This window comes from Mytilus trossulus, chromosome 11, assembly GCF_036588685.1.
Source record: "Mytilus trossulus isolate FHL-02 chromosome 11, PNRI_Mtr1.1.1.hap1, whole genome shotgun sequence".
Taxonomy (NCBI): Eukaryota; Metazoa; Mollusca; class Bivalvia; order Mytilida; family Mytilidae; genus Mytilus; species Mytilus trossulus.
In genome coordinates, this window is record NC_086383.1 from 61,213,721 (window position 1) to 61,227,771 (window position 14,051).

Below are 14,051 nucleotides of genomic sequence, written 5' to 3' on the forward strand. Positions count from 1 at the left end.
GAGCGCTTTGGACGCATAATGGTTTTTTTTTGTTTTTTTTAGAGTTGCTGTTATCATTTTTTAGGATAAAGACTAGGTTTTGAGTTTCAGGGATAAGGTATGGTCAGGTTTATCTTTTTTAGGGGGAGTTACAGTTGGTTTGAAGTTTAGAGTAAGAGACACGTAAGTAGAGTAAGGTTTATCTAGAGTTAAGATAGGGAAGTTTGCGTTAAATAAGTGTCGAGTTATGGTTACAGTGATAAGGAAGTGTTTAAGGTTAGTTTTGAGGTTATATTGTAGGGTATACCGGCGTTCTACCAAGGATTTTTATTGTAAGTCTTACTACGAGAATCATTGGTTCTACACTAGATTAAGTCGGGTGTAGTGTTAGGTCTATGGTTTTTGTCATGTTGTTCATAAAAATAAAAAGTTTTAAGTAAGGCTTACGATTTGATTCTATGTCTAGATATAGGAAGATGTGGTATGAGCGCCAAATGAGGCATCTCTCCATCCAAATAGCAATTCATAAAAGTAAACCATTATAGGTCAATGTACGGCCTTCAACACGGAGCCTTGGCTCACATCGAACAGCATGCAATAAAGGGTCCCAAAAGTTACTAGTGTATAACCATTCAAACGGGAAAACCAACGGTCTAATCTATATAACAAACAAGAAATGAGAAACACTTATGAACCACATAAACAGACGACCACCACTGAACATCAGATTCCTGACTAAGGACAGGTGCGAACAATTGCAGCGGGATTAAACGAATGATTAAAATGGGTTTATATTAAAGTAAGGGTTAAGGTTTGGGTTTGGGTTTGGGTTAGGGTTAGGGTTAGGTTAACCCTATCCTTTCTCTATATGTTCCACCAAAAAGTATATTGAATTGAGTATGCATATAATAATACTTTTTTTTACAAAAGTTTATTTGAGCATAATTATTTGACATTGTTGCATTAATGTATATTGGTTAGATCCAACAAAGCAGAATTAGCTATACAATTTACTGATTGTTTGTAAAACGTTTAAAAAAGTAGAATAATTAATAAGAGCTCCCAGGAAAATTCAATACGGACAGTCCCTTATCAAATGACAAAATCAAAAGCTCAACAAAGCAGAATTAGCAAAGTATACGTCAAACGAATGGATAACAACTGTCATATATCTGACTTGGTACAGGCATTTTTTTCTGTTAAACAATCCAATCCAAGACTTAAGGAATAGAATATATTGAATCCCGAAACTTTTGTAAAATATTTCGGAATTTTATAATTGATTAGGTTCTTAAAATGTTATATTTAAACACAGAGTGTTCAAAATTTTCAATCTGGGAATATTGTGTTCTTTTCTGATTCAATGTCATTTTGATTATGCATACAACATGCATGCTGGTATGAAAGTATATCAAAACAGACGAAGAGTAACTTCAAATTGCAACTAAATTAGATTGTCAGATCTAAGAAATAGTGTGACCGTACCATGGTGATGTACTAAATTTACCGTTTTTATTCTCGCTTTGATTGCTTATGTCTTTTTTTTTTTTAAAGATCATGTGGAAGCATGTATGGTTCATTAGTAAAGGACGAAGAAACGTGTTTTAATTCGTTAAAATCGTGATTTTTTTAAAATTCAATCTACATAAAAAAAAATAACATTTTAATAAAAATAAAAACTGTGCGATTTTAGTTACAGAAAAACATCAACATTTTGAAGATTACATTCTGACGCATGCCTGATTGAGGTTGCTTTTAAAAATTAATTTCAATTTTTCTTTATTTTTAAGCTTTACGATTTTTATTGAACTTTTAATTTTTACATTTAAAAAAAAAAATTAAAAAATTAAGATCAAAACAATAGGTTCATTTAGTTTAAGTGAGAAAAAGGTTTTAAGGAATACTTCATGGGTAAGTGCATCCTTAAAGTTGTCTGTAGAAGTTTTGTTTGCAATTTCAGGTGGTAGTTTATTCCAGTCTTTGATTGTTTGGCTGGAGAATGAGAATTTAAAACTGTCTTTATTGCATTGGAGCTGTCTGAATGTTAATTGATGAGTAGATCTTGTTTTGGACTGGCTTTTCATCAGAATATCTTGAGATGGTATTGCAATTTCGTTATGTTTTACTTTGTGGAACATTTGTAACCTGGTTTTAAGCCTTCGTTCTTTTCAGATTTTGAAGCATATCAGATACACTGCTGGTGTTGTGAAATCTGTTGCATGTATATCGTGCAGCTCTTCTTTGCACTTGTTCCAGTCTGTATATATTTTCTGATGTGTATGGGTCCCAAACGGTACAACAGTATTCGAGTTTTGGTCTTACTATTGTTTGATATGCTCTTTCCATCATTAAATTTGAACTAATTTTTAGATTTAGTCTGACGAAAGATAAAGATTGATTTACTTTTGCAAATATATAGGGGTACTGACAAAAATAAAGATTGTAAATTGCTTGATATATTATAATCACTATAGGCTAGATAACAAATAAATTTTCTACGTGTACTAATTGTTAATCGATGGTATTTATGTTATTTACGGTAGAGAATAGAGATTTCCCTTGACTGCCTCACTACAACTATCCAATGAAAAATCACGTTTCTGTTTTTGTTCGGTGATATATCAACTTCCGGTTGGAGTTGCCATCGACGCTTTATAAAACATTCCTAAGAAAAATGTGACATGGTACAAGATTAAAGCAAAGACAGCACATAGTTTAAGATATTTCAGTAGTTTACCACTATCTATCATGATGAATAGAAAGACACCTGTGTGATTTCTTATCGATATTGCCCACCAAAAAAGAAACTTTACTGAAAAGTTCCAAAACCGGTTCATCAGGTTCAACTGACTGCAATGAAAAATATGTTGTAAAACCCAGATCATATGGAAATGGGCAAAATGAAAAAGTCATTGCGTATTAAAATCATCAGCATGGGAAATGCTGAAGTTGGAAAGGTACATTTGTAGTTAAAACTGTTACTGTTGCTTAGTTTTATTTGGTAGAGCTGCTACAGATGTAGCTGTCCCTTGCCTTGCACAGCGGTGCATATCATATTAAAGATATTATTGCGCAGACATGTGTGCACTATAAATACATTTTAAAACACACATCAAATTCCCTCTGCTCCCATTTCGATGTAATAAACAAAACTCAACACATATTAAGTAATGATAATCATATTTTGGCATAAATAAAAATTTACAATCATACATATGTCATAAATAATTTCTCATTTAAAGTCCATATTCTTGATAAATATTAATTTCCAAAATATATATAAATGCACCAGTCACTTCCCAAACAGACATCAAATTCATCAATCTGCATTATCTGAAAAAGACTAATTTCTTCGATTTAATAAGGTATAACACATGTACAACAATATTCAAATAATACAAAAATAAAATGGGCGGAAGGGTGGGTAAATTTAACGTGTTGAATTGACCAGTAAACTTTAGAAATGTCCAGGAAATATTTATGAAAATTTACCTGAAGTGAACAGGTATTTCTATTAACCAATCAAATTCGTATAAATTATGAACGATAAATTTTGTTCAAACAGGTAACGAGTAATGTCGAAAGGTAACGAGTTATGACAAAGCATCAAAGATGGAATTAAGTATTTTCAATTAATTAAAAATTTACAGTTGATTGGCATATATTTCTGCCCAAAACATCTATGATACGCTCCCTGTGTTGCTTGTTTTTTTTTTAGCCCATTACACTTTATTTCTTCTAAGCAAAACCAAAATATCTGTACTATTAATCGAAATAAATCAATTATATTATTAAATACACACCAAAAAAACAAAACAACTGACATGACTTTTAAACATTGATAAATAGAAACTTATTTAACGAAAAAAATCGCCAGAATTTATGAAAGACATGGAATTATGATAAGTCTTGGGCTGAGTGGTCTAAGTCGTTACTACAGTGTAATCCCTAGCCAAGGTGTAAGGATGTGAGTTCCAACCCCGCGCTTGACTCCAATCTTAATTGATTGTCAGATTTCCTATCGAAGGTTGGTGGTTTTCTCCAGGCACTCCAGTCAGGGTTTCCCCATGGTCAATTATTTTTTTCGCCACTTTCACCAAAACAATATTTTTTTTTTTTCGCCACTTTATTATTTTTTTCGCCAAGTAACACAAATATATTTTTCTTTTAAAATTTTCCTTTTTTTCCAGCCCCATCCCTAAATAAGAAGTGGTTTTTACAACAAAACGAAGCATCTTATTACTTGGAATTGATGTCTCGTGTAAGATATAATCATTACATTGAAGGATTACTCTCATGCCAACCTATTGAATAGTTTTCTTCATAACGAAAGTTTTCTTTTCTAGACCATCATAAATAAGTAAAACTATATGCTTGAAACACGTGTGTAACTGAAACGACTTTGTAGTAACCTCTAGATCTCTAATCAATGATCTATATGAACATGATGAAAGTTAAATGATAAAGTTTTAATCAGAGACCTTTCATGCTTTTGAACATTTTTCGTCATAACAACAATTTTCTTTTCTGAACTATCATTAAAAGAAGGAGAGGAAGCGTGAAAATTTTGCATCAAACACGTACGTCGCAAAGTGGTTAATAAATCCCTTTTGTGACATGTGACAGAAGCCATTTAACCATTTCATTTTGTCATATCATACAATCAACACCTTTATTAATTAGTCCTTTGATGTCGATAGCTATGAATGCAATCAGCTGATTATTGATTTTCTGTCAAAATCTGAACGAGTTCGAGGTGAATTCTGAGTATTGTCTGATCTGAAAAGTCAGGGAAACCCGAAAAAAGTAAATAAACAAGATGGCTGAAAATAAATCGTTTTATATATTTCTTTCGCCAAATTCTTCCGCCAATGACAAATTTTAATCGCCACAATTATTATTTTTTCGCAAATTGCGAAAATGGTGACCGCCGGCGGAAACCCTGTCTCCAGTTTTCTCCACCAATAAAAACTGTCTGCCACGAAATAGCCTTAATATGGTGCTTAAGCTATTTCAAATCAAATCAGTGTTAAACAACATGTAAAGCCTCATACTAAGAGGTTCCTATGTTTTAATTCTTTGTGATTACCTTTTTTTGAAATTCAGCACAAAAGTAATTGAAATGTAATTATTTATTTTTGCAGCTGAATGTAAATGTCATGGCCAGTTCAAGTGTTATTTGAAATATAAATGATATGATTTTTGAACACAAACTCATATTTCTGTAATGGTTTTTATAATATACACTGGATTAAGTCATGTATTGGTTCAATGTTTAACATTGTTGCATTGTACATAAATTTATAATTCATAATGTGTTTTAAAATATATTCTCTTTCTATTTCAGAGTTGTATCATCAAAAGATATTGTGAGAAAAGATTTGTTCACAAATACCTGGCAACTATTGGAATTGATTATGGTGTTACTAAGTATGTCAATGTTACTTAATTCAGCTTGATTGTTTTCATAGGGCTGCCTGCCTTTTTTCTAAATGACACCCTTCTTTAAGACATCCTGCCTTTTTTGCAAGTCTATGCTTTCATTGTCATATTATTTTGATGAAAATACTGTTATTTTCCTCACATTTTATCAAAATCTATCGACAATTTAATTTCGATGGGTAAAATTTATTAAAAACATTAAAAATAACATTTTCATGAGGAATTCATCTTTTGTTGATCAGAAATGTTCCCTGAAAATAGCTGAAGTGGAATTGTGAACTTGATTTCCAATTGCTTAATCTAGTCTTTATATTTAAGCATCACATCAGTCAAATTATTCAATAACAGATGCCTACATTTGTAGCATGTCTTCTTCTTCAGGATGCATTGTTTTTTAAAGTGACGCTAGATGCTACTTTGAAGAACTTTTAAGTTAAAAGTGTTATAGATTTATTTCTTATGTTATTGAATTTGATATGAAAGTAATTAAACAAATTCCTCACCTTTTCAGAGTCAACATAAGAGATAAAGAGGTTAAAGTCAATATATTTGACATGGCTGGACATCCTATATTCTATGAGGTAAGTAAACAATATGTCAGGAACACACAATATACATTTTACATGTAGACCATGTGATATGTGGAATTAAAAATCCTTATTAACAGACTGGTATTTTCTAATGAGGTGAGTCTCTTGTTTTTCTATTTCAAAAGATAACATCCAATATATGATTTACAATAAGTTTTTTCAGATGGAATAAATCTTTATAAAAACGTTTTAAATGAACTTTTCTTTACTATGGTTTATTAGATTTCATATGGGGTTCATGAAGTCACCTTTAAGTTTAAAAGTGAAGCACATCAAATAATAATTACATTAGATGTAAGTTTCATTATAATACGCTATTCTGATTGGCTAACATGTTATTCCGTAAACAATTGCATCAGACAATAACATTTATCATGCATGATGACACGAGGTCCCACAAAAAAGTGCACAGGTGAATTAAATAAAAATGGATAAAAATCGTGTTTTCACGATTTTAGCTAAAAAAATGTAATTATAAGTATTGAATACTTCTTTTTGAAACTTTATAGGGTTGTAAAAGCGTTGACCGTGCGTACATTTTTAGAATGAAGCGCTTCCACGCTTCATACAAAATGTACTTCGGTCAACGCTTTTACCACCCAATAAATTTACAAAAAGAAGCATTCAATTCTTAAATGTTGTTGCATTAATTTCTATAACATTGTTTATTTTTAACAAATCTTGACAGGAAAAGTCCTGTGGTTGAAATATTTGTTATACTGTACACTACTAACCCTCTACAAATCAATATCAGCCTCACCCAAAAAAGATAGTAAATTTTATTTAGAGATGACGTAATAACAGACAAAACATGAGCCCTGATAAGCTCTTTAACCGACTTTCACATAAAAAATCATGCAGCATCATGCAAATGGAAATCAATTTTTATTTATGGACACTAAATATGAAAAAGAAGATGACACTAATAATGTTAGAACGAGTGAAACTTTAATTTTTATGTTTATTTTAGGTAAGGAATGAGTTTTACAAGGATACTCAGGGAGCTATTATTGTATTTGATGTATCAGACAGAGGCAGTTTTGAGGCACTGGATTCCTGGCTATTGGAGCTGCAGAATGAAGTAGGAAACCAGTCAGAAGTAGATAATATTGCAGTCTGTGTTTGTGCTAACAAGGTAATCTCATTATTTTTGGTTGTCCATTAAATAAACAATTACTCTACATTCATTAATATTTGTTGGATACTAATTTATGTGGATTTCAGGGGTACAGGAGAACCACCAGTTTAAATGTTCAATGAATTACCAATTTTCTAATGAAAGAAGGACGAAAGATACCAAAGGGACAGTCAAACTCATAAATCTAAAACAAACTGAAAACGCCATGGCTAAAAATGAACTTTGCCAGAATCACAAAATTAAATATCTACTAATATGCAGGTTTTCCTTAAACGACAAAAATTGATGCCCACAAAAATAAATGAATCCAGAGTATTAGCCAGAGACCATTACTTATTATCATATTAAAATTTCACTCGATTATAATGTAGTATATTTCTCTGAATTTACAAAGTAAATTAATCAAATACAACAATTGAAGCAATGCATTTGAATTAACATATATATATAAGTGCTGGTTACTATATAGGATTAAAAAAAAACCTTCTAAATATTAGTATTTGGAATGTATTTTTAACTTTGGACTCATTATTGTTCTGACAAATGAGCCCAAATGCGTCTGTTGTATTCACATTTTATAATTTTTACATTTTGTAGTTTGATAATGTTTCCTCATTCATTATGAATTGATGTATTTCTGATCTTTTTTAGACTGATAAGAAGAGAGTGGTTGATGAATCTGAAGGTAGGATTTGGGCTGACACAAGAGGTTATCATTACTTTGAAACATCAGCACAAACAGGGGAAGGTGTCACAGAAATGTTTCAGGTAAAAACTCAAATATCTATAGCTTATTGATGAGCTTTCAAACAAAAGGTATTTTAAATTTACTAAACCAACCTGCCTTACAAATAACAAGATGTGATCCTACCTGTAGCCAGGGGGGGGGGGTCATTTAGACGACCCCCCCCCCCTCCTTGAAAACAAATAAGCACTGTTAAAGTAAATGTTCTGTTCGAATTGTGACTGTTAAAGTAAGGTTTATGGGTCCAACGAATCCCCCTTGGAAGTTCCTGGCTACGGGCCTGGAGATATGGTGGCAAATTAGACAGCTAAGACCAGACTCTAAATGATGGAGATGTTAGCAACTACAGGTCACCATACAGCTTTAAACAATGAACAAAACCCATATCACATAGTAAACTATAAAAGTCCTCAAAAAATTTGAAAAGAGAAACCATAAGAACCTGACTTCTGCCATTAGAACGAACAAAAAAAATATTTTTTGTGACAGCACAACATATTACCTATTGCATTGGTTGCAACCATAACCATGATTTCCTAGTGAAATAAAAATTGTGAAATAAACTCTTTTATTTCACTCCTCCTTCTACAATAGGTGTTGTCAAGACCTTGGTGATAACGTAATACCAAAGCTAATTGAAAATGCGCATAAAGATATGATCCTTACGCTTTTCTACTTTTGATTCCATTAAAAAGCTCATTGTCAAAGCAACGTTATAAAAAGAATAACAATCAAAGAATTCAAATATTGAAAATCTTAAAAATTAGCTCATGTACTATGCATATCAGTGAATTAATTTGTTGAATATTTTTCTATTTGTGAATTTTTTCGATAAGTTATTCTATAATTATTTGTATTTACAGAACTTATTTGAGGGTGTTGTATCAGCTGTAGAAAATGGTGGAAAGAAAGCGCCTTTCATGACACAGTTAGGATACTCCAAGGATCAAGTCGAGGCTATACAGAAGCTTAAAGCAGCAAGGAGCGATTATGAGAGGCTAGGTGTTAATATAGGAGCTTCAAAGTATGTAAAATATGTTAAATTGTGTAAACTTTTTATATATAAGAATGAAAGAATAAAACATATACATGTGAGGTATTTGTCAAATTGACAGAAAATAACCAAAAATATTTGAAGGGCAGTACCATATTAGTCTACAACAAAAGACAGGGGTTAAACATGGTGTTTAGCTCTAAATCTTATCAATCTTGTATAGCACTACTGATGTGGTTCCTTAAATCCCTAAGAGAAAAGGCGTTTTATATTTTGAGTTTTGATTCAGGGAGTATTTCATTTAATTAATTATTTAATAATAGAAAAATGATTAAATAAAGCAATTTATTTTTAACTGAAATTAAAGTTTTAACTTTAATTCATTAACAAGTTGTAGGAGCAAGCAAAAAACATTTGAACACAATTTTTTTATGATTTTGTGTGGATAAGTTTTGGATCTATTCTACAATTATGAGAATTTTGTTATCTTATACAGTATTGAAGATAAAAAATCACTTACATAACAATTTACTTTTTCAGGGATGAGGTGAACAAAGCTTACAGAAAATTAGCAGTATTATTACATCCAGATAAAAGTGTAGCACCAGGCAGTGAAGAGGCTTTCAAACTTTTAGTGGCAGCTAGGACTACTTTGTTAAAGAAATGTTCATAACACACATTCAATATTAGTTGTTGATTGTACCTTATAGCGGGTTATTTTCACGGGGGTAAAATTTCGCTATTGTCATTGAATTAGGTATACAAAATATTTTATAAATATCTTTGCATGTGCACTTTTAAATTGGGGGAATTTATTTTTGCCGATTTTGTTCTTTGTGCAAAAGGAAGCAAAAATTTACACCTCGCGAAAATAACCCCACTATACAGTAATTATTTTATTTATAGGTAACACAGTCATTAAACCTGTACTTAATGGATTTAGAAATTTAGAAATTATGTTAAATTTCACTGATTGTTCCAAGTATCTTTACAAATGTTTTCTAGTCCAATGAAATTTTTACATTCAAAATGCAGTTCTATGTCTCTATAGAGCAACTTGCCTTTAATGATATTAGGTTTTTAAAACAATCCTTTTAATTTAAAGTATATATAAAATGGCTCTAAAGAGCAGGGAAAAAATGCAAGGTCATCATCTGTGCTATTTTAAATTGCACTACATGGTTTTATCCATGTAGTGCAATTTAAAATGTTGCTTATAACAACACAATGATTTTTCTTTTCATCACAGATTTATAACATGTAGGTTGAAATGCTATTTTCTAAATTCTTATAAAATTTAGTTATATTTTTATAGTTTATGAAAGAAAAATAAGCCTATGTTCATTGTATGAAAAATTTAAACAAGAATCATTTCCCGCCAAATTTTCAATTGCTTTTATCTGAATAGCACAGATGATGACCTTGCATTTTTTCCCTGCTCTTTAGAGCCATTTTTTATATAGGAATAAGTTTCTACACAAAAAATAATTCCCAAACCATTTTTTTCATAACTCTAGAAAAGTGGCAACCCTTTTAACTGCATTCATTAAAAGTTTCAACAAATCCATGAATACTGTGATATTTTGTTATATATTTTTGTTTTAAAATTGCTAATTTTATAAGTTTTAGTCATAGAAAACCACAATTACAATATGTATGTAAAAATGTAATAAATGTCACAAATGAAAAATAAGTGTATTTGCATGTACTAAACTGTATAATTTAACTTCTAATTGATGTAAAAGAATTAATGAGTTTTTTCATGCATTTTATTTGATCCTATAATTTGAGTGTATCATCAAATCAGAATTTGTTTCATTGTTTGTGTACCATTAAATAGTAAGATGTGTATTCTTAATAATAATTCAATTTGTTTTTTGTCATGCGAAATAAAATTTCATTTTATTCAATTATTATGATGTATCCAGCCATTTTAAAAAGTGGGATTACTAACCCAGGACTAAGGGGGGGGGGGGGGGGGTCCAACTACATGTTCCCTTTCAAATGCATTGATCGTCCAACCCTGGAACCCTCCCCTCTGGATCTGCGCCTGATGTATAACTGTAAAATGCTAGAGAGTTTGATTTGCTGCAGCTTGTGAATTGAGTTAATTGTTAATTCCAATAAGAAATGCTGCACATTTTATATTCCTTACAAGCTTTCTAAGTTAACCTACCGGTTTAAATTTTTTTTGCTTGGATATTGTTTAGTTGCACTTAAGTTTCATTGATTTGTCACTCTTAATTCCTAATAATTGGTGAAACAAAAATTGCTTAGACAGAGCATTTCACCTTTTATATTGTTATTGGAGTAATTGCCCTAAGATGATATTATTGACCCAATCATTTTGCATTTTTTGCTAATAACATCATTTATGAAGTGCAACTTTCTTATAAACTAAGAAGATTGGAAATAAACAAAATAGTTATATTTGATCAATAATATCTTTTGTTTTTATTTGTTTTTACTTAATGAGAAATATTTTGCAATACTAATTAATGTAACCTTTGTTGTGGTGTTGCACTGTTTTAATGTATTAAGCAAAAGAATATATATATTTATTCCATATTGCTAAAACTTTAGCAGATTTTCTATTGGAAAGGAATTTTGAATAAATAATCATATTCACTTGCAGAATAAGTATATTCACCGTGCAAAACGTCGCATTCTTTTACGTGTATAATTTTGGTAAAAAACATTTGATTTACAATTTGTTTTTTGAAAAACTGATATTCACTTTGGCCATTGGCTTCAGTGAATATCAGTTTTTCAAAAGTCATTAAAACCACATATTTACCTCATCCAAAGACAGTTATTTGAAAAGTTGAAATTAAAAATCGAAAAAATTGTAATAGTTTTTCTCATTATTGATCTATAGTGTTAAACATGTAAAATAATAATAATTAATTTTATTAAAGTGTCACATACTGTCTACAGATGTTTATACAGATTTTATAATTAACATATAAGGTGCTAAATGCCTCTACATTAAAAAAAATTACCAAATAAAAATGTATGTCCCTTTGTCAATTTAGTAGGTGGTTAAAATATAACAACTCCTTCATAAATCAACCAAATTCTGCTCGTTGTAGAATGCTACTAGAGTATAGCCTCTGAAAAAGTGTTTCTAAACAATTTAAACTTGATTTAAGAATTCTATGATTCATTAATAACACTTAGTTAGCATTGTTATAGGCTGTTATAGCAGATTAGCTTCTACAATATGTTTTAATTTTGTTAGTCAATTTAGGAACTTATTTCTGGAGGACAAACTGTTTATTAACAGTCCTACAGCCAAGGGAAATTAAACCAACAAAAAGTATATGAACTGAAAATTTATCCATTTATACAAATATTGCATATAAGGTTCACTATAGTTGAGTATAATTTTCCTGAAGGTAAATTTTCAATATTCCGACAAAAAATAGTAAGTAACTAGGTTTAAAACTGGTTGAGGTTATATAGGATCAATGCTAACCATTTTGTTATTAGTCACTTTAACGTAAGGCTATTCCATTGATCTATTAAATTTAAAAAAAAAAATACAATCTATATCAATCTGGAAAATATAATCTTTTTCCCTTATCTAGGGTTAAAACTTAAGACTTTGGCAATGGTAGCCCACAGCTTAAATTTTGAAGCCCACATATATAGTCCTAAACAAGAAAAGCGGAAATGTAAGTAGCCCACACTAAATTTTAGGGGCCATTGGCCTGTGGGCCCCTGCTAATTTCATACCCCTGCTTATCTTTGATCTTGTAACAGTGATTAAGATTAGAAGAGAGTCCATGATCAGTAGTCATTATAGAAGTATTTGTACTACATTACTATAATTTGAGATTAGATGCTACTTTGTTTAAGTTTTATAATTAATTTATAGTAATGTTTTTTATAAAGCAAAATAAAAATGAATTATTTTATAAATTTATGTTTCTATATTGTACATGTATTACCAAGGAGGTTATAAGCAATAAGAGTATAATTTCCTACCAGTTGCTGGTGTGAAATAATCGTTACTGTAAATACAGAAATTATTGCGTGCAGTTATTGCGATTTTGTCATTGACTAAAACACGTTTAAGGTATTGCGATATTGAGAAAAATCATGTTGTAGTTTTATGAAAAATATCAAAATACGAGTTTAAATTAATGCGATCATAACCCTGTTGCATTTTTGGCAATAATTAAAAAATCACAATAATTTCTGAATTTACAGTATTCTACAACCATTTAATTAATTGGTTTTTTTATCAATATGTGGTTTGCTTGGTTCGAATTCTCCATTGGTCAAAATTCAAATATAATAGAAAAAGAACATTTGGTTTCATTGCCAATGAGACAAAATTCCACAAGGGACCAAATAACACAAAAATTAACAACTATATGTCACTGTATGAACTTCAACAATACAGCCATCTATAAAAGGGCCTGAAATGACATGTAAAAACATTTAAAAGAGAAAAAAAAACCCGGTTGTTTTATATACAGAATAATGAACTACAAATAGGTAACACAGATACAAATCTAAACCACTGGATGACTTGCAATTTTGACACCATTTCTTGTCGAGTCTGCGACTTTTGTCACAGAAAGCTTGTCATAGAGACAGTGATCCAGCAGTGTTGGTGTTAACTTACTTCTTAAAGCTTTATATTTAAGAAGGTAGAAGACATGGATGCTTCATCCTTTGTGTATAGAAACCTTATGTTACAAAGGTTTGGTCTGTCACATGACCATTGTCCTTGACCTCATAAGAAGTAATAGGATAACTGTATTTTGTATGTGCGTGCCTAGCAAGATCTTCATGCCTATCAGACAGTTTTCGCTCTACCCCAACCTCATTTAATGGATCAATTACTAAGGATAAGTTTTGGTGGTTAAGTCCATATCTTAGATACTATTATAAAAAGCAATCTATAGTTAAGTATACTTGGCTTAGGAAGGACTGTAAGGTGCACATGTCCAACTGGCAGGTGTCATCTGACTTTGACCTCATTTTCATGGTTCTGTGGTGAATGTTATGTTTTTTGTGTTTTTGTCCCTATTTCTTAAACTGTAATCAATAGATCTACTATAGGTGGTGTGTTGAATAATTGTAAGGTGAACATGTCTGACAGGCAGGTGACATTTGACGTGACCTCATTTGGCATCTGGCATATATACT

At 30.8% G+C, this 14,051-nt stretch overlaps 1 protein-coding gene across 1 annotated transcript; it reads left to right on the plus strand.

The window, feature by feature from the left end:
* Nucleotides 1–2,600: 2,600 nt before the first annotated feature.
* LOC134691375 (dnaJ homolog subfamily C member 27-like) lies at nt 2,601–9,715 on the plus strand. The gene is made up of 7 exons (XM_063551882.1): nt 2,601–2,936; nt 5,327–5,409; nt 5,933–6,002; nt 6,982–7,146; nt 7,801–7,917; nt 8,758–8,918; nt 9,429–9,715. Exons 1-7 carry the CDS (start codon nt 2,865–2,867, stop codon nt 9,559–9,561), a joined length of 801 nt encoding a protein of 266 aa, XP_063407952.1. The 5' UTR covers nt 2,601–2,864; the 3' UTR covers nt 9,562–9,715.
* Nucleotides 9,716–14,051: the final 4,336 nt, after the last annotated feature.

Bases quoted from the DNA above. Each gene is read 5' to 3' on its own strand.
- LOC134691375 (XM_063551882.1), top strand. From the start codon at position 2,865: ATGGAAATGGGCAAAATGAAAAAGTCATTGCGTATTAAAATCATCAGC. The intron at 5,410-5,932 runs GTATGTCAATGT...TCACCTTTTCAG, and splicing joins ATTGATTATGGTGTTACTAA to AGTCAACATAAGAGATAAAG. The intron at 6,003-6,981 runs GTAAGTAAACAA...TGTTTATTTTAG, and splicing joins GACATCCTATATTCTATGAG to GTAAGGAATGAGTTTTACAA.